This window comes from Cryptotermes secundus, unplaced genomic scaffold, assembly GCF_002891405.2.
Source record: "Cryptotermes secundus unplaced genomic scaffold, Csec_1.0 scaffold641, whole genome shotgun sequence".
Lineage (NCBI taxonomy): Eukaryota > Metazoa > Arthropoda > Insecta > Blattodea > Kalotermitidae > Cryptotermes > Cryptotermes secundus.
This window is the reverse complement of record NW_019720713.1, coordinates 263,135-288,593: the sequence shown is the minus strand read 5'-3', so window position 1 is coordinate 288,593 and position 25,459 is coordinate 263,135. Positions and strand designations below refer to the sequence as shown.

Below are 25,459 nucleotides of genomic sequence, written 5' to 3'. Positions count from 1 at the left end.
CTAAGAAATGGGTGCTATGTACTGTGCGAAAGCAATCGATTTTACAAGAATAAAATTTTGGACAACCCTCTTCTAAGAATGCCATTTGAGTGTGTCAGTGTGGCCAGCTCGGGGCAATATCATATTATAAACACATCACATCACGTCTCTGCTGTTTATAACTTCGTAGCAAAGAAAAAACGACATTCATAGCGGTGACACCGCTAGCAAGAGCCACAGGAACTTTGCTGCAAGACAGGCATATGTAACAATGACTTAGCGCAGATAAAGACGTGTCATATTATACTCTGTACTACTGACAACAGGCCAGCGAAAAATCTAACAATCTACAGCAAAACCATCAATTATTATGGGCGTTATAACATAGGTGTGCAGCTGGACGAAACATACACGTCGAACCCCCCCAGACGATTTAAATCCCTGACGAAACATACACGTCGAACCACGGCAACGGGTTAATGTACCCTGAGACATGTAAGATTTTAGGGCTATAATCGCGTAACATGCGGAGGCCAATCTAGACATTAACCAATCCACATGTCCATTCCAAGACAATGTGTTATCAATAATAAGCCCCAGAAACTTAGTATCTGTAGTGTTAACAATCCGATCATCATCATCCTCAATATGAATATCCATCGGCTGGCGGTTCTTAGTCAGAAATTCGATAAAATGTGTTTTCTCAAAATTTAATGACAATAAATTATCTTGAAACCAATCATTTATGTTTTTAAATATTAAAGAAGCCTTGAATTCATAATCAGCAGACCTAGGGTTAGTAATGACTATGCTAGTATCATCAGCAAAAATAACGGGTTTGGACTTGTTCGATATGATATAGGGCAAGTCATTTATATACAACAAAAACAACAAAGGACCCAGAATTGAACCTTGGGGGACTCCATTTTTAATTTCCCCCCATTCTGAGTACCTCAGACCGTTATTCACAACAACTCTCTGATGCCTATCAGCAAGGTACGACTTAATCAAAGCACCAGCCTTATCAGCCACGCCGTAAAATTCCAATTTCGATAGTAATATATCGTGATTAACACAATCAAAGGCCTTTTTGAGATCACAAAAGATACCACCAACAAACATACCATTGTTCAAAGCATTTAATACTTCATTAACTAGTTCATACGTGGCTATTTCAGTCGATGATTTACTCCTAAAACCATACTGATCTTTAGCTAGTATATTATTATTAAGTACATGTCGGTGCATTCTTATATAAATAATCTTTTCAAAAACTTTGGAGAAAGATGTCATTAATGATATCGGTCTGTAATTAGACATATTGGTTTTATCTCCATTTTTGAATAATGGCTTTATTACTGAATATTTTAATCTGGTGGGAAAAACACCAGTTACAAAGGCTCTGTTACAAATATAGGCTAGTGGAGAACTAATAAATGGTGCAGTGAATTTTAAAATTTTAACCGAGATCTCATCATATCCATTAGAGGATTTGGGTTTAAAGGACCCAATTACACTTTCAATTTCCTTATACATAGTCTGATTTAAGTGAATTTTAGGGAATGGTCTAATAAAGGCTTGATTCATATATTTTGTATGATTAGCTGAATCAGTCCCAGTAGCATGTCTATTCGTTACCCTTTTAATATTATCAGCTATAGTTAGAAAATATTTGTTTAAAGACTCAGCAATCATCATGTGATCGTCCGTAAGTTTCCCATTATTGGTTAACAAACATTTTAAAGACAGGGCTAAAAATCTTGGCATTCAAAAGTGAACATCTCTTCATAAGATTCCACACATCCATCACCACATAAACACTTGACAGTTTCTGCTTCAACAGAGTTCACTTACTTAAAAAACAAAGCTTTCTATATTTTTTAACTTTAAGAGTTACACAAACCAAACTGAAACCTAGTGCCATCTGTGTATGAAAGCAAAGAACACTTGCTGGTATCCTGACATTAGGGTGCAACCTATATGCAAGGGAATTATCAAGCATATAAATACAAAATCCCATGCCACTCTTGTTACATTACCTTGCCCAGTTTGTGTCCTGAAGGAAGCAGAACTGTGAACTCAGGTATGATAATCCACACATCATCTGGAGCCTCCAACTGCTCTTTCAAAATATCTGCTGTCACAGGCATGTATGGTTTCAATAGGACTGCCAACAGACAGGCAATGTTGCAGCAGATACCTATCACTGTGCCTGCATGTGCTCTGAAAAACACAAATATCTTCAAAAACTAAGATTTTTAAAAAGAATATAAAGTTTGTAACCTCCACGATTATTTCAGAACACACTTTACTTCCAAGTTTTATTTTTCAGTTTCATTTACTTCAACTGATAACAGAAAACCAATCCAGTTCTCCCTGAAAACTGCTGCAGCAATCTTCAAAGTATAATTGGATATAAATGTAAGCATTAATCACATTCCTACTGCAACCCACAGACCACATATAACCATCACCTTCTACAGAATGAAGCCATCATTAAATTCAATGCTGATTTACAGATCACCAGGTCATTCAGGGATGAATTCTTTTAAAGACAGAGATAACAAAATGTAAAAAATATTAATTTACCTCTGAATGTTTTTTTACCATCACAAATTCCATTTCACAGTATGTAGTAAGTTTTTATTTTGTTTACTACCTTGACTTCACTGCTACCTTTATAACAAGGGCTACGGAGTGCATACAACAAGTTACCTGCCATATGCACTTCTCAGTTCATACATTTATCCATTGCATTTCAGTGAAACTCAAAATTCAGGAGTATATAAAAACAAGATTTACCTCTCTTCATCATTGCCTTTCAGAAGTACCCAAGGTTGCAGGAGTTGCATATACTGGTTCCCATGACGAGAGATGTTCAAAATGTGACGAATCCCATCCCTTAGTTTTGCATTTTCCAGAGCTCCCATGTAGGCCTTAAGCTCACGAGTTATCAATGCCAACAGTGTCCACTCCTGAACTCCAGGTAACATATCAGGAACTTGGCGTGAAAAATTCTTTTCAGCAAATACAAGAGACCTATGGAAGAATCAGAAAAACATTTCTTTAAAGAGCAGATGTTTCATACAAGAATATGAAATGGTTTATTTTCAGTAATCATTTTACAATGTTCTCGTAAAATAACACTAGCATATCACTGTCAATGCTTCTTAGAACAGAGTGCAATGGGGAGGGGAACTGGTCCTTGCTATCACATTCCTACAGCTATCAAAAATGAGCATTAACAGAGAATACTTACTTCTTTACTTTGCCCTCAGGTGTTTATACTGGTAATTTATGTATCAGAAGGTTATGAAGTTACAACACTTAAGCATAATACAAACCCATTTAAAAACAAATTACACACAATTCCAAATAACTATAAGCGTGAAAACTTAAATTATGAATAGTAGTAATTAAACTGTAATCTCACCGATTTTCAAATCTTCAAACATACAAGTGGAAATAAATAATGCACAGCAGTTAATACTAAATTAATATAAATTAAATTCATTACTAAATGAAAAAAGAAATGACACTGTATATGCATATGAATGAAGATGGTTAAGAAATTACACACGAGAGTGCCATAAACCAGACTATAATCATGTAGAACAGACAACAAATGTGTCAGGGCGCATCTCTGTGCTGGACGGTTAAGTTCTTCATGCACAAATTTTGTTGTTCCTTATGCAAGTTTTGCTGTTCTCCAGTCACCTATTCCTCGTATGCCCATGAATTTCTTTCTTGAAACCTTTCTTTCCTCAGAACAGAATAACTTTTATAGTCATACAAAACAATGGATAAAATAGTAGATATACTTACTTTTATTTTAATTGTAAATCCTTTAGAAAGTAGGAACAAAAAATAAAAGTTTCTGACAAGATTTTCAAGCCGTCTGATTTCAATTTTGTTATTAATTATTTTAGTTGTTAATCACATAGAACGTAAGAACAAAAATACATGTTTCTGACAAGGTTTTCAAGCTGTTCGATTTGTCGTGAACATTTTTAATAAGATTAATTCACATAAAGAATATAAAAACTTGCACACCATATTTTTGAAGCCTATGCATCTGTCTATTACATCTTTCCACTCCTGAAAACTGTCAGATTTTCACAGAACTTGGCAAGGAGGGTCTCTGCTAATTCTTTAATTAAAAATAAATCTATTACTTTCAATATACCACTTTGTGACATATTTCAAGCACTGTATATAATACTGTAACATGTTTGGAGTAGGAACTTCCATGGTAACGCAATAACAGTGAGCCGTTGCGTAGACAACACTGAAACAACAAAAGTGTTTCCCCGGAGATGGACAACAAAAGGCTCGCTGTGTAACAATGGACTGTCGGAACAGAGGTAACAGAACCGTGCGAAATGATGTCTGGTATCCAGTCCACATAACGCCTATATAAGCAGAGTTACACACAAACGAATGAGACAGTTGGGATCCAGCCACAGCCAAGGACAGTTGAGATGTCGCATTGAAGTAGAGGCAGTAGTTGTGATACTGCAAGAGGTAATGGTTGTAAGGTGTGTAAGAGTGAGTGTCCAATAAAGATTCGCTAAATCCAAGACCCATGTGAAGTTATTTGACGCGTGACATACCCAACACGTGACAATATCAAAACAATGTTTCAACATTTCAGAATCATTCCACTTCCTTCTTACCTGTTGATAAAGTTACCAAGGTTGTTCAGAAGTTCAGAATTGTTCTTAGTGGCAAGATCCACCCAGCTAAAATTTGAATCTTGAGATTCCGGTCGAACATAGAGAAGGTAGAAACGCCACACATCTGAAGGGATGCCAGTCTCTTTTGCATCTGTGCCAAAAACTCCTACACCTCTACTTTTAGAGAATTTCTCATCTTCATAGTTCAAGAATTCTGTAAAGTTTGGAGACAGACATAAGTGATGATGATATTTGCATTATATACAAGTGTTTTCATGTACTATTATGCAAGCTGAAAAAAAGCTAAAGGTAAAGGTAAAGCCATCCCTGTAACAGGCCGTGGAGGCCCAAAGGGTTGAGATATTGAGGCTCCCACATTTTCTAGACAATCAGCTCACAGACAGCGTCAGGTTGTCAGCCGTACACACCAAATCGCTGCCTTTTACCATCAGGAAGATTCCTGGTACTCATTTCTGTTAGAGACTGAGTTGACCTCAGGGCCATAGTGTGGCTGGAAGGATTAGGTAAACTGAAAAATCCAATGACCTCATCATGAATTGAACCTACAATCTTCCGGCTTGTATCATAGTGCCTCAACCAATTATGCTACTGCATGCCACAGTATTGCACAAGTGTTTTCAAAATCGCACATCACTAATCATCTATCAACTCTGGAGGAAATAATTTTCATGAAAGTATACACAGGAACCATTTAAATTCAGGCTGGTCCCACAGCTGTTATATAACCTGACACTTGCTAATACAAATTTTACATTATGCAGTGAACTGCTCCAATGAAGCTATTTTTATTAAGTGATTAAAATTAACGCTTTAAGTGTACTGTTGAAATGCTGAGCCCATGTAATGAGCAAACTGATCCAACATTAACTACATAAAGAACCTTTCTATAACACAAACTACTTTAACACACATCTGCCAAACTACCATATTTACACATGTATAGGCTGCGTGCGTGTATAGGCCGCAGCACAATTTTCAGACAGAAATTATAGAAAAAATAATTTTCTTGGAATATTATTTCAGGAGTAGAAATTATTCCGAAATTTGGCAACATTTAACATTCCTAAGTTCGCAACTAGCGAAAATAACGGTACCGCTCGGAACAAAGGCATTGCGGGGGAGAGTTATAACCTTTTCGCCTTTACTTGACTTGCATGGTTAGTTCTGAGTGAAACATGGGTCGAGTAAGAGCAGGTTATACGTCTAAATTTAAACTTCATGCGATGCGAAGCATGTTTGCAAGCAGAAGGGGGTCACTTTCAGCACCTGTTATAAAGCACAGTAAGTTTGTGTTATCTTTTTACAGTATTCTTATAAATGTGTGCATGTACAGAAACTGATGTAAGGGTATCAGCGACACGACTGCACTCTCGCTAGCAGGGAGGGGCACAGTAGTAGCGGAGAAACGTTCCATCTGCTCTACACTGCTGCCCCGGTTTCCTCGATCTTTGAACACCCTGTATTACTAATTATGAATAATTTTTTTTTAAACGAAGTGTGATTTCGAATATAAGCCGCACCCCACTTTTCCTCTTGAATTTTTGGCAAAAAATGTGCTGCCTATACATGCGTAAATACGGTACTTTACCAAAGAGTCATCAAACTACACAGAAAAGCCTTTCTGTAACATGGTCTCGTATGTCACAGTTCTATCAAACTACACAATGGCGCACTTCAAAATATGATCAACTATATATTAAACTACAAAGTGGGCCCTTCTACAGCATGGCCCACTCTACCTCACATCAATTTTTGGCCAGAAAACCTAGCCAGGAGCTTTTGCACGAACCTCATTATAATACTTTCTTGGAACATAACTCCTGCAGCCCACAACACAACAGCACTGCAGTCTATTGTATCATTTCTCTTACCTGTAGCCATTATATGGCTAACAAGTGTATAGTTCCTATTGGCGCCCAACAGACATGAAGGAAACATAACAGAGTGGAAAGGAACATTATCTTTTCCAATGAAATTATAGTATGTAACAGTTGTATTCCTCTCTGGCCGCCACCATTTCTCCCACTGATCTGTGTATGTTTTTGTTATGCTCATGTAGCCAATTGGAGCATCAAACCAGACATAAAACACCTGTTGAAAAAAAATACAGAATCTTCATTCTAAATACATTGCTAAAACAGGATATGCGAGTATTATGTCCATACTATACACAGAAAGCTTCATCTCTGAGCACGTACTAAGGCAGGAGAACTAGACAATCCTTCCAAAAGTCAAGCCAACCTACAGCACTTAAATTCACTTCACAGTACCACAGCCTAGGAAACTCTTTAGTCTAACAAGAGGTTACATATCACTACCAAACAGCTACATTTAGATTAAGAAAATGTTAAATGCCAGTACTCAAAGACTACATTTAGTAGACTATAAAGAGATTATGAATTGCTGACTAGATGCAGTAAGGCAGAATCATTCCTGGGAACATCACAATCACACAGCTGGTCAACAGATCTCATGGAATTGTAAAGTTCATTACTGTATTCACAAGGCATAATAGCCAGCTGAACCCAGTTCAGACACTTTAAGATTCATTTTAATATTATCCTCTCATCTATGCACCCATCTCCCAAGCAAACTTCTTCCATTTAGATTACACATCACTATGAAATGGTTATATTTTGGCTAAGAAAGCATTACATATCACTACAAGTGAAGATTACTAACAACCTCATCACTAACATTTTTATATTGCAATGTTTATCATGTTTTGAAAACACTCACTGTATCACTAACAACAGCCACTAAGATCTTTATACGACGCGTAGTAGCTCAAGCGGTTAGTCGCTGGCTTCCCACCGCAGCGGCCCGGGTTCGATCCTGGGTCTGGTCAAGTGGGATTTATGGTGGACATAGTGGCGCTGGGGTGGGTTTTCTCTTGAGTACTTCGGTTTCCCCTGCCAATCTTCATTCCACCAAATTCTCCATCATCATCATGCGGGGCAGGCTACAATAGGCCAATCGGTGGCCGCCACCATGCCGAGTGGACCCAGTTAGACTCCACCCCCCACTAAGCGAATTTAAGATCTTTATATCAGCTTGTATTTATATAGTACTGTTTCAACATACATCATTGCACTGCCCTCTTCCTGCATAAATTATAGTACCTTGTTCCTGTATCCATCCAATGGAACTGGGACTCCCCACTTGAGATCTCTAGTAACACAGCGTGGTTTAAGTCCATCTTTTAACCAAGCTTGGGTGATAACTCGTGCATTGTGTGACCAGCCATCAATAACTCGAATCAACCAATTTCTCAACAGGGGCTCTGTCTGCAAGAATCAATGTACAGAAATGCTACATAACCAGAACTGTACAGTTTGTACAGAAAATTCCAAAGCAAAATATATGACCTCATTAACAATAAAGGAGCAAAAATATCAACCATAATACTGGGTACAAATACATCCACAAACATGTCCTCTATCAGCAAAATTTACTTACACAGGGTTTAAGGGCAACAACTAAAAGTGGTGCCCTTCAAAATCAAATGCATTCTACACTAAGCAAACAGGCCCCACAAGACGTGGGAGTTGTTTCTTTTAACGGGCGTATTTTCAGCAAAACAATGCAACAGTAAACATCACAGAAAATTCTTTGTACGCTCCATGGAATATGTTTATTAGTATATGACACTCGCGAGACAGAAACATACATAACCTTAACTTCCAGCATCACAACTTACACTGAATCAAACTCAATGAAACAAATCAAGACTGGACTATGAATCCCTTCCCTCAAAAAGCATGGGTGTCACATTCTACCTCAAAAGAGACAAAGAAATCTTAAAAATTAACACAGCAAGAACATGAACTCAAAATAGCAAACTACAGCTTCTGTACTTATTTTGCATTGAAATATCAATTGAATATGCTACAGAATATTAATAAATGACAATTTGAAAGTGGATAAATTTTGTTACCTCAAATGATGAACTGCTTACCTTTGGAAGTTCAAGAAAGAACTGGTCTGACTTTGTTACAACAGGCCTTTTCTGGCAGATTTTACAGCGAGGAGAAACGAGCTCCGTGGCATTGACAAGATGGCCACAGCCATCACACTGATCACCTCGTGCATCCTCATATGCACAACGAGGACACGTTCCTTCTACAAACCTGTCAGCTAGATATCTGTTGCAGTTCTCACAAAGGAGTTGCTCCACTGACTCCTTTGACAAAAAACCATTCTCATACAATTGTAGGAACAGATCTTGACTGATTCTGTAACAGATAAGAATCATACATCAAAACCTTTATTTTATGAACCAAGAGGCCACAACAGATTGTACACATGACCCAGTGAACTGCCAAGTGATACAACTCTCAAGTGAAATTTCTAAAAAATGTAAGCATAAAACCTACTTAGTAATAACCTTTTTAAACATTCTGAAAGCCAACATAAAAGCAATGACGCTACGATTTACTTGATTTAAGATAATGAACATTAGCCAACATTTCAGTCAGTAAGTGTGCATACTCATATTCACTAACTTTCCTTCTTTCTACAAAACCTCTTACATACATCTGTGGTTAACTAGGAATATGGAACTGAAATTTTTCACCCATTATGAAAGAAACAGTATATGCACTGACTATCACTATAAGTAGTACATAACGATGTAACACATGTCAGTGTGACAACAATTCCACTTACTCTGTTTGCTCTGCAGTTGTTGTACGTCCAAAATGGTCAAAGCTGATATTAAACCACTTATAGACAGCATCATGGATCTTGAAATACTTATCACAGATTTGCTGTGGTGTTAGTCCCTCCTCCAAGGCCTTCGTTTCTGTGGCAGTTCCATATTCATCCGTTCCGCATATGTATAATGTATTATTATTACATAGCCGAGAAAATCTAATGAATAAAAATATCTGTTCAACCAAACAAACTAGTTCATTCCATAAGGTTACTAATCACAATTCAACGGAAACTGGATCCGGGGGAAAAATGATTGTACTTGTCAGTTTGGTCATCAATTCGATATACAAAATTTGGCATAAGGCATACTACACTCTCTGGTAAGCTACGTCATTGATCGTAAATGGTAACACAATTCTTACACACAAAAAAATTGTAACCCTACACATATTCATATAAAAACTGAACATATGTGCACTTTGCAGGAACACTCGACACTCAAGACTGGTGTACAGAGTCAGTTATAAACAATTCATTGATATGACTGCTTTCAAAACAATGGTCATAAATGTACGAAATAAACTTCCATCACAAGATGGCTAAAATTTCTTCCGCTGGAAGAGCATGATTCCCCCCCCCTTCTCCTTCACTCTATGTACACGCACACATCTTCAGGAATCAGGATAGCTCAGTCAATATAGTGATGGACTATGGGCTGAATTGCCTGGGTTTCATTTCTGGTAGTGCAAGATTTTTCTCCAGTGTCCAGACCAACTTTGGGGCCCACCCAGCCTCCTATCCAGTGGGTACCAGTGGCTCTTTCCCCAGGGGTAAAGCAGCAAGGGCATGATAATGACTACTCACCATCTAGTGCTGAGGTCAAGATGGTAGAGCTATACCTCCACTCCCCCATATGTCTTCATGGCATAGTGCCTAACTAATTAAGCACAGGAACAATTTTACCTCGATATATATTGTTCACATTTTGTAACAAAATCAGTTTCTCATGTTTGGTGATTATGTTATGATAATTATTATTAAATGACAATTATAAACAGTAACTGTTTGCAATTATGTCTAATTCCCAGCTGGCAATTTTGTATAACTGCTGGTTATTATTCATAACAATCAGATTATTCACTTCTACTACAACAATTGCATATAGGAATAATGTGCAGGTCAGATCTGAGCTCAAAAATCACATCCAAGGTAAAGTATGAGTCTGAAAATTGGGATATTTGCACATCTGAAGGTTTAATGCAATGGTCACCTAATAAAGAAAAATAAAGTTTCCTGTGTTACTGGAAACCACAGTCAATGATTCGTTGCAAGTATCTAAAGATGACCTGCAACTTCACACCAGCCTGGTGGCCCCCTGATACAAATGTGACATACCTTGCGAAAACATCACCCGACAGCACGCACCCAATAATAGTACCCAGATGTGGAATATTGTTTACATATGGTAATGCAGATGATATTAACACATTGCGCTCTCCAGGAACAGGCAACCTATGAAAGGGAATAACCGCCGTCATTTTCAAACACTTTCTTACTCTGCTGGTAGTTGGCACATTTCTATGTCTCCCACTTCAAAAGTTCTTTTACCAATAAACAATGACACATATTCAAATGAGTATGAATATATCCTTCAATCCTTCAATATCCTGCCACATATCCCTAGAAGTCACTCCTGATACTTCCCACACTTAAGCTGTGCTTCATCATTGCTTTACCTAATATGAATATTGCTCCAAAAGCGATGTCATCTAATTTTGTGCAAATTTCCACTGCAAATACATAAATAAATATCATGTATTACTACCATTTTTGGATACTACTAATACTCATTATGAGAATATTTATAAATTCTCATTACATCAAGGCTGTACTGTATTTCCACTGACATCAGAAGGAAATGAACAGTTGGTATGGCAACCAACAGTTCAGATTTGACGCAAAACACAGTGTACCAGACATTTTCTACATACACAAAGCATAAACTTTAGCAAAAGTGAACATTTCAAACTGATGAGACAAAAATGTGCACTAAGTTGTGGTTGCAGATACTGTACGAACGAGAATCTTGTATCTTACCTGAACAATGTGCCCCCCCCCACAAGTTTGAATGCAGCTGACAGCATGAATAATCTTTGTACTTATATTACTGAACTATTCACTGAAATCTAATGTCACATCATGAAAATTACACCCTGGTATCTTAGTAAAACAAATTTGCTATGATTTTTTTGAAGAAGAAAACAAGAAAAGACTCCATGCAAAACACGCACCTTCTGTACAGAGAATTCTTAAGACTGTGCTCATTAAATTCCATATTCATCTCCCCAGTCACAAGTTCTAGCCTCATAGTTAAAATTTACTTTATACATTCTTCTCTTCTGCAACATTTTTTCTGATTAACATTAGCTCCTCTATTATACTGATGCAGATCAGGTGAATACTGTGATTTCTACAATAAAGACATACGAGAGTTCTGATCTATTGGCAGAGACTGTACCAATAACTTCAACTTTTCCATTCTGCCAAGAAACACCTTGGATAGTTAAGTTGGTACAGTGACTAGGCTACAGACTGGACAGCCAAGCAGCTCAGTTTCAATTCATGGCAGAGGAAAGAGGTTTCTCTCTTCTTCATAGTGTCCAGGCCAGCTCTGAGGCCTATCCAGCTTCATTTCCAAGGGTACCGAGGCCTCTGTCTCTGCAGGTAAAGTGGCCAGGGCATGAACCTGACCAGTCACCTCCATAGAGTGCAGAGGTCAAGGAAGGTGGAACTATACCTCCACTCTCCTGTATGTCTTCATGGCATAGTGCTTAATTTCATAATTTAGCAAAGGAAAAATCATGCTTTACTTTACAGATTGGAAATTCAGAACACAATATGAAATCCAATTGCTGAATGGTGTCATCCCAAGAACTGAAATGTCTATTAACTGATATACATATTTGGTATCCGATTTATTTCTGCCAGGAGCCATTATAAGGCAAAGTGGCCTGATTCTGACTAGTCAAATCCATGTGTTACCAGCAGTGATTTGGCTTCACATTCTTACATCCTTTAATAAAAAAGTCCTTAAGCATATATATATTTTGATATTTTTATAGACAAAGTTGATAGCTTAAGCAAGAGAAATTGCCTCATGAAGTCTTGCAAGGGGCACACACTACCAGTATATGAAACAATAAAATGAGTACTTGAAACCCAAAGTGCTCTAACTGCACTAATGAAAAGTAAGCATCCAGATTCGCGTTTTCAACATATACATACACAGGACAATAAAGTGTTAGGCTATACAAATCACACATAAGCATAACAGTATGAGCAATTATGCTTGAACGGGCAAGCAAGATACTGAGGGAATAAAAATAACAAAATAGGAACTGAAAATGGATCACTCACACAGGAGAAACTTGGGGCTTGGGTTTTGGTCTCCTGGCAGCACCACTTTGCCATGCTTCAGCTGCCGCATTAATTTCCGCTTCTGAAAGTGGTGATTCTTTGGACATACCCTGGAGGCAGAATCCATAATGTATACATCACATTACTGTGTTAAACAGATGTGTTTCAGAAAAAGAAGTGCTTGCATACATTCATGACATGCAATTAAAAAGCATGTGTTGTGCTTCAAATACAGCCCTTTACAATTCTCAATTCAGTATCGAAGCTCTTTGTTATAAAGCAGTATCACCTCCAAAATACAGAGCATCAATTCAAAGTACTGCCCGGCATACTAATAGTGTACATTGTGATGAAATTACATTCACACACACACACACACACACACANAAAAAAAAAAAAAAAAGAGAGAGAGAAAGAGAGAGAGAGTGTGGCAGCAGAAAATGAAAATTACCATCTCACTCACCATGAACACAGTCCCACTTATGAACCCTCTTATACAGTATGTGCCAAAATATGCAGTGCTGAAACTTGCACATCTCGAACGTACAGGTGTTTGTCGACGGGGTTATAGCTGAAGCCGCACGTGTTCCCAGTAGTGAAAAGGAAGTTGTGTTGTGCAGTTGTTGTTGGAAATGGCTCTCTTGACGGAGGAAAAAGTATTCATAATTGAGTATTATTTCCACTCATACGGAAGTGGTCGCTAGACAACTTGCTTCCTTGGTTCTGAGAGGCCAGATGTTATCGTCCACAAACCGCTCCATAGTACATGTGTGACGCTATGGTGTGCCGTCTCAGCACACGGTATATTAGGCACCTGTTTCATTGAGGATGAGGAAGGCCATGCCTTACCGTCACCCATGAACACTACAGGGACATGGTGATCAGATCATTTCTTCGGGATTTGAGAAGGTTCTGTTGTGCAAGGGGCCTTCACATGAATAGACAGTGGTATCATCAGGACGTCTTTTCATTTCAGTACTGAATACTTTGGCGCATACTGTATTTACTGGAACCCAGGGCATCTCTGTTGGCATAGCAGCTAGGCTATGGACCGTACAACCAAGAAGTATGAGTCCTGACAGGGGCAAGACATTCCCTTCTCCAGTGTTCAGATTGGCTTTGAAGGCAACCCACATTTGTATCGTCACATGCAGGAGAGTATGCACGACAAAAGTAACAGGTTCCAGATCAGATGATTGGATATATTAGCGTTTTGGTTAGAAATTCTCTTAATCACACTTAATGCAGCACTATCACTGATTTACACAATTTACAGTTCACCACAGCACACGCACTAATATTCTTCGTCTTCACTAATCATCTCCAGGCAACATATCTCAACACAGGAACCATAACAATCCCACTGAATTTACACACTCCAAATACTATACATAAAGTATTCTCCTCATAACCACACTCTTGCAAACTACTACACTGCACTGCGCTGCCCTCTGCACTAATCTAAGCTACAACAGGCCTTCGTTACATAGGCTCCACACGACAACACAGAAAACACAAGTCGCGATGACTAGCCAGCAAGTTCATTGGCGTGCTGACTATTGCCTAGGAACAAGCTATAACATTCATCCACTCAGACACATCTTCCACTGTTGCACGTTGGAACTTGTTTACCGAGCTGTTGCCTAGAAACACTTTGAGCAAATTTGTTATGGTATAAAATGGATATTAGGAGCTCTTTCTCCAGGGGTAAAGCTCCCAGAGTGTGTAGCTGATCACTCACCTCCTTCTAGCACTCAGGTCAACAATGCAGGAGGTGTACCTCCATACCCCTATGTCTTCATAGTGTTGTGTTTAAAAGCACAGGGCAGACTCACCTTCACTTTAACATTATTAACAGCACACCCAGTAAATTCTACCAACATATACAACTTGTATTTTATCTTAACAAGAGACTTTAACAAAAACACATAACAGAACATAACATCATTAATATTAAGATGGCTTCATTCACATCTTCACAGTTTACTTTCCCATGCATGCTATATGCCTCACCCATGTCATCCTCCTTGATTTGATAACCCTAGTAATATCTGATGGAGTAAAAATTATGATGCTCCTCATGCAATTTTTGTTCAGCCCCTTGTTACTTCCCGTCTCTTGATTATTTTCTAATAAAATGTTTCACTATGTAGTGATTTTGTATCTAAATTAAATAATGGCATGGCTTCAAAAATGTTGTTTACTTGATGCTACCACCTACCTGCAAACAAAACTGCCTGTGCTTTATGAAATATAAGATTTTAATTTATGGCAAAATTAAATTATTCCATTTTCCCACAGAAATGTTATAACTCATGTCTCAGATGTAAAAGAACTGCATTAAACTGAGAGAACTACCTAAATATAGATATATGTGCTAAGTACTGCAAATGTACTTCAACAATATACACTATAAATTTGCCAGGTAACTTTTAGAATGGACACCTGCATAGAGAAAAATGAATATCTGTATCATACATACTTCAAAACACGACTATTTTTTTTTCAAATTTATTTAAAGTGACAACATTTCAATAATCTAATTCATGGCATTAAATGTGGTCACTTTAAATAAAAGACATACTGGAGAAAATTAAAGATTGGGGGGGAAAAAGAGACTTCTCATCCACCAACCTGTATACAACAGAAGAAAATGTGAGGTGGAGGAGAAAAGGAAATTTGTCTTCATAACAAAATGTGGCAAAAATAATGAGCATCACCACAATAAAAAAATGTACATATGAAAATATGTGCAAAACAATAATCTGCAGAGTGCACTTTTATCAGTTCTAGGCTGGGAAAGAAGGACACAGAAAAACTGTTTCTTTTCCATGTTGTTAAATCTTCATTTGTCTTTTCCGATTCTGTTCTCAGCAACAAGAAATTATTCTGAACATTTCTTTAGCTACACAAAATACTATTTCATCTCAGATATTCACTGATATGATTTTCATTTTTCTCTTCAGAATTATTGAGAACAGATGTTAGTATTTCCCACTGCATACTACTTGGCCATTCAAAAATCCTGTTCTGCTATGATTTATGCAAACTCACATCAAGACTGTTTACAGATGGAATTCGTGAGTGTGGCACTTTTTCCACATAAGAGAGGACTGCATTAACTGGATACCAAGTTGCATTTGCCAAGCTGTGGTAAGCAGCTATACCCACTTTAGGACATAACTGATCAACTGCCACCTAACAAAAACAAAACAATAATCATATCACCAACAATTTATAATTACCAAACACAGCCTACATGCTAATCTTTATCATACTGTTTCAAATATCAGTTCTTTAATTAATGACTTTAATACTAACACACTGCGCTTGAGATTTCCAGACACAAGAAAACATGCTGTAGCTAGGGTTACTTCCAGAAAAATGCACCATGGATATTTTTGCAGAACTGTGCCGAGGGCATTCTACAATACAACCAAAAACTATCATCTCTGAGGTAAAGTCAAAATTACGTATAAACTGACAAGATGGAATAATTTTGTATGCTGGTCCTCACTCTATCCGGGCATTATAAAGAACTGTTACCTAAGACAAAGCCAATGGGTTCATTTCTGGATTACTACATAACAATATCTGGGATGCAAAATATTGTCAGCAGCTTTGTACAGCCCCTGATCAAAATCTGAGCGTGGCAACAGCTACAATGTGCCTCAATATAACAGCTTCTCCAAGTAACAAAACACCATGTATGCCAACAAGAAAGCTGAACTGCCATTACAAGACCTGTACTTCAGGTTGTAGACTGAGATGTGAAAACCAACGCTGCACATGGCTCTGTTCTGACAACAGCTCCTGAAGATGTTTTGCTCCTGTTGCTAACAGAAACAGAATGCTCCATACAGCTACATCTGCTACGGATACTCCTTCCTGCAAGGACACAGAGAAGCAGTTACCAACATGACAGGAAATGCAGTAGAACCTGTATCAGACCTGTCTATAATAGAAAATGATCTGTGCCCTAGTAACACATAAAATATTTTACTTATTTCTGTAGTAAGAACTCAAACACAACAAAGCTAGTAATGTGAATTTCTTAACCCTTTGTATGCCATGTGCCCACCTGACAGGCTCTTCTATAAATTTTGTCAAAGGTTTCCATTATTGGTCCATACATAGCACTAGCAACATGTTGCATATTGTATGGCTTGTATATTTGTTATTATTCTGCAACAGTATTTCTGCGCTTGGTTTCTTTCCTTTAGTTTGATAATTTTGTTTTAACATCCTCCTCCTCTGCATTAGTTTAAGTTATTCATATGCATTTCCAAAATGTTTATTGCAAATTTTCCCATTATCTCCTGTTGATGGGACATGATCTCAGGTGCAGATAACAGTTGTAGTTATGCTGACTCTGCTTGTCCAGTAAATTGAGACTAGTTCATTTAAAGGACCCAAATGCATGCTTCCCCACTTTTCCACCAAACAACAGAAAAAGATCAAGTTTCCAAGATGGGTTCTTTAGGAACCAGATGATGGAAAAAGTCCAAAAACTCTGTTATCCCAAGTGTAATACTTGATCCGCAGAACTTCAGAATTCACCTGCAGTCCCTCACTCTGAGTAATGAACATAAACTGCACATATATCATTCCAAGCACAATACACTATCATCAGAATCCTTCAGAACTGATTTATAGTGTCACATTTTGAGTAATGAAAATAAACTGCAAGCATTTAATACTAAAGTGCTATAGAAAATAGTTGGAATCAACATACAAACAAGCAGGTAGGAAATGTATAATCCTACATAATGAAAAATTATTTAACTGTAGAGCTCAAGTAATGAAGTCTTCTCAGGCCATCAGCTGTGAGAAGATGGAGTCTCTGAATAAAATATGGTCTCCTGAAACTAAAAGTTTNGGGGGACTTCAATGAAATAAAAGTGAGAGAGAGGGAAATTTCTAAAGGGATTTTAGAAAAAAAAAAAAATAGGAATACTTAAGTAGCAATTTATTACATTCATGAAAAAAGAAAATGTAACTCATGAGACGGTTGAGGAGGAAGAGCAATACAACAACAGGATAAGACAGAACAGAATATGAGGTGTATTGGAAAGTTCCTGGACTGTTATTGTTGTAACTGCTCCAGTGAAAGATGAGAGGTGAGGCCAAGGTCACACTTCTGCAAGCATATTGCATCAGTCTGCCACGTGACACCGCACTGTGAACAAACACTGTATTTACAAGAGTGCTTTTTCAACTTTGTGTTTCAGTCTGTCTGCGATGGATGGCAAAATCAAGCAACGTGTCTGCATAAAGTTTTGCGTGAAGCTCAGTAAATCTGCTACTGAAACCCTTGAAATGCTTTGTGAGGCTTTTGGAGAATATTCAAGTCAGACAGCGGTTTCTAAAAGCCATTCACATTTTAAGGCCATTTGAGTGTCAGCTGAAGATGAAGTTCAGGGTGACTAAGCACCTGCAAAATGACAGGAAATGTTGAAAAAATTTGAGAACTCATCCACGAAGACCGTCACCGAACAATCCATAAGCTCGCAGATACCACTGGGATCTGTTATGGAGTTTGCAAACAGATCTTAACAGAAAATTGTAATATGTGCCAGACTGCATCAAAGTCTGTTCCGTGACTCTTGACAAATGATCAAAAGCAGCAGTGCACAAATATGTCTTGAGCTACAAGAGAAGGTTAACGAGGGCCCAACTTTTATCTCTAGGATCATAACAGGTGACGAAAATTGGATTTACGGTTATGATCCACAAATAAAACAGCAATCATTGCAACACAAGAGTCCACAATCACCAAGAGCAAGAAAGGTGCGGCAGGTTCAAAGTTCAACAAAGAGCATGCTCACTGTTTTTTTTTTTTTGACATGAAGAGGACTGTTCACTGTGAATTTGTTTCTCCTAACACTACGGCCAACTTTGACTTTTACTGTGATATTCTGAGGCACTTACAGGGTTTGTCAGAAAAGTAATGTCAGTGAGGCGATTAAAAAACATTTATTGATTAGATCGGTACAACACATTAAAAGGCTTCAAAATAGGCTCCTTCTGCATCGATACATCGCTTCCAGTGAGATTTCCAGGCATCGAAGGCGACATGGTAGGCCTCCTCCAGAATGTCCTTCAGAGCCTTGGTTCAAGCCTCTTCAACTTCGTTAACTGTCCCAAAATGATGTCCTTTCATGGGAGTTTTCAAACGCGGAAACAAAAAGAGAAGTCTGGGGGAGCCATGTCAGGACTGTAGGGCGGCTGGGGAACCGTTGGCACCTTTGAATCGGTCAGGAAGCAGGTCACAAGGAAGGCGGTGTGGGCTGGTGCATTGTCATGGTGAAGTTTCCAATCGTCCGCGATGTCGGGCTGGATGTGATAAACCCTTCGTTTGAGTCTCTTTGGCACTTCCACGTAGAATTTGGCGTCGATGGTTGTACCATGTGGTACAAACTCATGGTGGACAAGCCCCCTGATGTCATAGAACACAATGACCATGACCTTAACCTTTGACTTGCTCATTCTGGTCTTCTTGGGGCGAGGGGATGCCGAGGTGTGCCACTCGGCACTTTGACTTTTTGTTTCGGGGTCGTACTCAAACACCCAAATCTCGTCACCTGTGATGACATTGTCTAAAAAGTGGGGGTCACTTTCACACAAGTCCAAAAGTTCTTGGCACGTTTCAACTCTGCGCGATTTTTGGTCGTCCATTAACACTTTGGGCACCAGCTTTGCGCACACTTTTCACATCTGAAAATGGTTTGTCACAATCTCGTGAACGGTACTTTTTGGAATGTTTAATGTCTGTGCCATTAAACAAACACTCAAACGACAGTCTGAGTTCAAAAGTTCTCTCACACGCGTCAGTGGTGCTTGTTGATGGCCGTCCAGCATGGGCTTCATCGCCGACCTCTTCAGGGCCTTCTAAAAAGGCCTTGTATCACCGGTAGACCTGACTTTCCAACAAACAATCATCACCGAAGGCCGTCTTTATCATGGGAAAAGTTTCCACTGCAGACTTGCCAAGTTTCACACAAAACTTGATGGCAATCCTTTGTTCCAAGGATTGCGGCTTGCACAGGAGACAAAAACGAGTTTCACGGAAAAGCCTTTCATCACTCATAGGAAGTTTGGAGACGACTAAGCGACCGCACATTCATAAGCTGACTTCCCCCTCCACCAATCCCAACCGGTCTGAGCGCACTGCGATGTATAGTCACTTCACAATAAAATCAGACATTACTTTTCGGACAAACCCTGTAAAGAGAAAATGTGCAACACAGAAGACAGGCACTTTGGCACAACAAAAACTGGCTCCTTCATCATGACAATGCACCTGCCCCCACATTCCTGACAACCACAGAGTTTATGATTAACAACATGGTTATAGTTCCTCATCCTCCTTACTTGCCGGACTTAGCCACCTGTAATTTCATTTCTGTTTCTCAAATTGAAAATTAAATTGAAGTGACACCTTGAAACAGTGTCTGACATCCAAAGCGAATCACAAGTGGTACTCAACAGTATTAAGGAAAATGATTTCCAGGATGCTTCTGAAGAGTGGAAAAAAAATGATTGGATTGCTATATATGTTTCCAGGGAGACTATTGTGAAGGAGGTGGAAGCCAAAATTGAGTAAGTTATGCCAGTATTTCTTGTTTGACCTAGTCAAGGAACTTTCCGATAGCTGCACACGAAACATTCACTCTGTAAAGTGTTAAATGGTATGGAAATAATTTAAAATGTTGGTTTGGAAACAGACAGTTACCAACAGCAATGCATAAAATATAGGACAGATATCAAGGTACTGAAATCAAAGCAACAGGAAAGATTAGGATAGCCTACAGATATAAAGAAAATAATTTCCTTCAGCAAGAAGAAAAATCAGTTGAAGAAAAATGTATACAACCTACTCCTGTAAGGAACTTCTTTCCAGAAAGTGCCAAGTTCAAGGTAGTTAGATATTCCTTCAGCTGCCTGCTGACCCCTGTGTCTGGTTTGGATGTAGCACTCAGGTAATATGCAAGCACAGGCTAATAACAAAAAGTTCTGCATTAACTCACACAAACAGCTCTACATCATTCTCCGACCACAGATATGTAACAAAACCTGACACATGTAATCATAAAACACCCATGGCATACTTACTGGCCACACAAAACACATAAAATGGTGAAATTATGTCCATCATTTCTTCCGTATGTATTGTCTCCAAAAGCACTCCATACATTTCAAAGGAATTTGGTATCTGAACGTTAAGTGAATTAATTTTAGTTCCTATTGGTACATTATAACACAAATTTCACATAAAACCAAAGCCAAGTTTTAGTGTTTCCCTCACAGAACAGCATATGTGTTTCATACTTTGGTCTTCTGGGTTATGATAGCAAATGGTCAAAACATTTCTGAGGAACAAAGTGCCTCATCTTCTACTCTAGCCCACCAGATTACAATGTGTCATAACCCACAAGGCCATAATATGACTCTTCACTCCAAGAAAATCTAAAATCTTATGGCTTATCTATTTACCTTCAATAGCTCAGATTACATGGCATCTAATGATAGGAAGACTTGAGAATAATGAAACAAAAAAGATGGACATGCCTAATTTGAAGTACCAACCATGGCAGTTACATGGAGGGACTGAGCAAAACCACAAAAACCCTATGTCTAAGTAACTAGTTAACAAAACTTAAGCTTGGAACATCTCAAGTAAGTAGTAGTGGTGCCACTCTCTCAATCGTGATGTTTGGAAACAGCTTATCATACAAAACCTCAGTATATAAAACATAATTCAGATCTGTCTGAGATCTACAGCTCTTATCTGAAACATTCTTTTATGTAATGGTACATTTAACAAATACAAAGAAAAATAACTTGACTCCACACAGTGTCTCTATAGTGCAATTATCTCTGCAACAGTTGAACTCCATCACCATTCAGATATGCTCATGAAATGTTACCAGGACTGTGTTATGGCTGTCTACATCACACCTGGTAACACTTTATTTATTTAATTCTGATCCACTCTCATACACTATAGCCCTTGAAGGAAACTAAAATCATGATGTCACTGAACATGCATGCACCCTATCAACTTCAGACAAATTCTGAAAAGGTGCTTAATTCTATATTAAGATCCCTTCTTTCTCCATTAATAGTGTGTATTAAGTTATAAATTTATCCTCCAGATGGCAAAGTTTCCAATGTATAACTGCCATCAATGTAAGTTTGTGAAAACTATTACAGTGTCAGAATTACATAAAATACCAACATACATAGTTACAGACTATCTCCTATTAAATACACAAATTTGTAGTGTGTTTGCTACCAGGCATTTCAACATCAAAGAAATATTGCAATCAGTCATGCCCTCAGTATTTTCCTTTTCTGCTGCAGAACTGGAGTAAAAAGTGTAATGAAATGGAGAACTTGTATATGTGTGCACATGCACAAGTCTTTTCTTTCACTGGGTTGGTTACCTGTAGCTCTGAAGATTCCCATTCCAACCACTTATCTACCACTACACTGGTACTCTGATGAGGTGGAAATAACAGCCGACTGGCTGAATTTGCTGAGAAGAGAAATTCACCAGTATCTAGTTCAAGAACAGGAAGGCGACGTGGGGACTGGAAACGTGGATCTATAACAGCACCAATAATATATAACTAATATCAAACCACATAATTCATTTGAGTCCAGCCAGACTAAGAACATGTACAATAAAGTGGACCATGACAAACAAGGGCAGCATCTAAATGGAACAAGCACCTCAAAACCACAATGCCTTAAGGTTGGGGGTTTCTGCAGCTGGCTGGTAACATTATCACAAAAAAAAAAAAAATGCTCGTCTGTCACAAGCTTCAGAATTGTGTTGTAGAATACAGACCTCACAAGCGAGCTCTTCTCATGAGGTTTCTCTATTAAAATGTTGCATACATTTCCAACAAGTTTCAAATGGGCTAGCAATATCCACGTACATAAAAAAAATGTAAGTGTTGTGTACATGGCATATTACAGTTCACAGTAAGCATACTGTCATTTTAAAGAAGAGGTATAAGACTTTTATCACTTACATCTGTTTTAAATATTTTTTACAAAGTAAAAATGAATATCTTATGTGGAGATTTTCTCCATCCATCTGTCTGTGACACAGCATCAGTGCCTAAACTGCTGGGCAGATATTATTAAGATTTGATATGGCTGACTTTCACTGAATGTTTTTGGGAAATTCCAATATACAGCCATACTGACCCCCCCCCCCCCCTTAAGGTGGTGTGTCACTCAGTCCCTCGGAACTTAGTCCATAAATGGTCCACTGCACCAGCCCAAACAATAAATGAAAGTATGGGGTATTGATGGAATGGTAACTGCCATGGGAAACCAAAGCGCTTGAAAAAAACATCCCCAAGTACAACCCTGTCCAACATGGACTACCTTGGGACTGGTGAGAAGCCAGTGACTAACCACCTGAACTATAGCATGGCGGTCATTTTCATCTACAATAAAGTCCCCTTTACCCTACACCATAAATAAGCTTTCACTTGTAAACTTATATCATAAACCAATAATAAAGAGTTCATAACTGGCCACAAGTCGGCTAAATAAACTGCAAAGGATGCCACTGATAATTCTGTGTATTACATTGTATCCCTACCCACCTTGTTAAACATCATGTTATAAACATTACCATTCTAGTGCTTCCCTCTTAAATACTAAGCAATGAAATTTACATGCAGCAAGGATCATCTACTGTACACCTACAATGAACATCTCAATGCAAGTCATTTACATATCAAATGTTGTGTAACAGGAATAGCTTTCAAGCATATTGCTTGCAGGTATATGACTGCAGACTGAAGGAAACTTGAAAATATCTCTGCAGAATGGCCAGCCTTTCAGTGAGATCTGAACCAGGTGCTCCTAAATACGAAGCCAAGTGCGAACTATGTACTACACTGCAATATTTGGTGCAAAAATATTTTTTAAACTTCTAAGTTGGTAATATCCGAATTTCGTTCATGAAGTTCGTTACAGACAGATTAATCTGGCTGAATAAATTCCTATGGTTTTAATACAAGAGCCCATAAGCGATTAACTGTGTCTATATTATGAGCTGCAGTGAAAGATAAATAACTGGATATAAGAATGACCAGAAAAACTAAATATTATAGTACACATTAAATAGAATTGTTGGAATGTGGAATGAATCCTTCTGCAACATCTACCATGGCAGATATACTTTTATAATCCTATTACAAGATGTAACAGGGTCCACCCAAGGAACAAACTGAAGGGAGAAGAAGATTTCTCTGCTCAACCCTGATATGAGAGAAGAATAACTCCAAGAGTTTCTGATTCTGCATAAGGAGCAGCAAATTTTGTATCAAAATACAAGTACTGTACACTAAATGACACACTGAAGTGGGAAACGCTCTTGCTACATATCTGGCAGGTCACATGATCAAATTTTGACTCCAAGACTGGCTTTCGTGGTTCTCAATTCCTCTCGGCACACGTATGGATACTACCCCAAATTAGGCCACAACCACTTAATTTCACATCACTGTTCACTAACCATCCTACCATTTAATTCTATATAATGCGAACTACAGATGGTGACGTTAAACAACCCACAAATAAACAAAATACATGGCGAGAGAAGTCAGAATATTATAACAAAAATCAAACCGAGAAACCACAGGATGGCAATGTTGCTCTCCGTGCATGTAAAAAGTCTTAGAACTCTAGGCTTTCAGTTACAAAGCAAACAGGAAATACATGACCAACTGATATAAAACTGAAATTATTAAAAGTTGGGTGACAGAATCGCCGACAAAACAAGCACCTTTTCTTAACAATGTATGTTTACTCACTACTTACATTGTAGAATCTGACTTTCCCGAATCTCGAATGGGAATTATTTTACCAATAACTTTTATTCATGGCTTCACTACCGTATGGGTTGCTAACCTAAACTTACCATCCACATCAGCAATTTCACACAAAATTTCCTTCTGAGCAAAATTTGCCGATATTAGCACTTTAAGTGATAACGGATTATTTTCGTTTGTTACAAGTTTCATCGTTTACTGTTACATATATCGTTAATATAATAAATAATGGAAAAATCAATAAATAACTAGTCTTCCTTCCTCTACCGTAATACAAGCCACATGGCCTTGATAACACGCACGGGATGATGAACGTTGCAAACATATGCAACAATCAATTGCGTACAAATTCATATGTCTATGACCATATACAGTGGTTGAAAATTGCCCTTGAACACCTAGTGATTATAAGTTTTTCCGTTAAAGTTTTGATTTTTATTAAAGAAACTTAATTTGCAAAAATGAAAGAAAAATAATATTGGCATGCCTGAAACACGAGAGTTGCGGCCGGTTGCGTCAGCCAGATTCTCATATTTCCTTCGCGATCGTTCACGATCCTTCACGATTATGATAGATTATGATCATTATGATGCAGTTCAGTTCGTTTGTTGCTTCAAACGTTTTCGGTGTGAAGGTTACGGGATTCTGAGGTGTAACGCCTTGTATGTCGGAAAAAGAAATCTAGAAGACCGTAGTTTTCAGTCTGTTTTATTTTCCTCTGTGTATAGCCTGCTGACGAATCTGTAGACTACATAATGTATGTGGTCTCTGACCCCATATTAAATTTCTGCGTTACAACAGCTCTCTTCGATTGAAAGAATCGTATTTCACAAATATATAGATGGTGGG

The 25,459-nt window shown here is 38.1% G+C and overlaps 1 protein-coding gene across 1 annotated transcript in view; it reads right to left on the bottom strand.

Annotated features, from left to right (window-relative positions):
- Positions 1 to 25,111, bottom strand: part of LOC111871894 (methionine--tRNA ligase, cytoplasmic) — a 29,836-nt gene extending 4,725 nt beyond the window's left edge. Inside the window, exons 1-14 of the mRNA XM_023865281.2 lie at positions 24,700 to 25,111; positions 22,199 to 22,359; positions 20,630 to 20,749; positions 16,494 to 16,637; positions 15,804 to 15,947; positions 12,750 to 12,859; positions 10,728 to 10,844; positions 9,345 to 9,548; positions 8,635 to 8,911; positions 7,799 to 7,963; positions 6,548 to 6,767; positions 4,656 to 4,869; positions 2,782 to 3,018; positions 2,019 to 2,202 (exon numbers count right to left, since the gene is read on the bottom strand). Of these exons, the coding sequence (XP_023721049.1) occupies positions 2,019 to 2,202; positions 2,782 to 3,018; positions 4,656 to 4,869; positions 6,548 to 6,767; positions 7,799 to 7,963; positions 8,635 to 8,911; positions 9,345 to 9,548; positions 10,728 to 10,844; positions 12,750 to 12,859; positions 15,804 to 15,947; positions 16,494 to 16,637; positions 20,630 to 20,749; positions 22,199 to 22,359; positions 24,700 to 24,802 (2,400 nt within the window). The 5' untranslated portion in view covers positions 24,803 to 25,111. The remainder of the gene's footprint in view (positions 1 to 2,018; positions 2,203 to 2,781; positions 3,019 to 4,655; positions 4,870 to 6,547; positions 6,768 to 7,798; positions 7,964 to 8,634; positions 8,912 to 9,344; positions 9,549 to 10,727; positions 10,845 to 12,749; positions 12,860 to 15,803; positions 15,948 to 16,493; positions 16,638 to 20,629; positions 20,750 to 22,198; positions 22,360 to 24,699) is intronic.
- Positions 25,112 to 25,459: the final 348 nt, after the last annotated feature.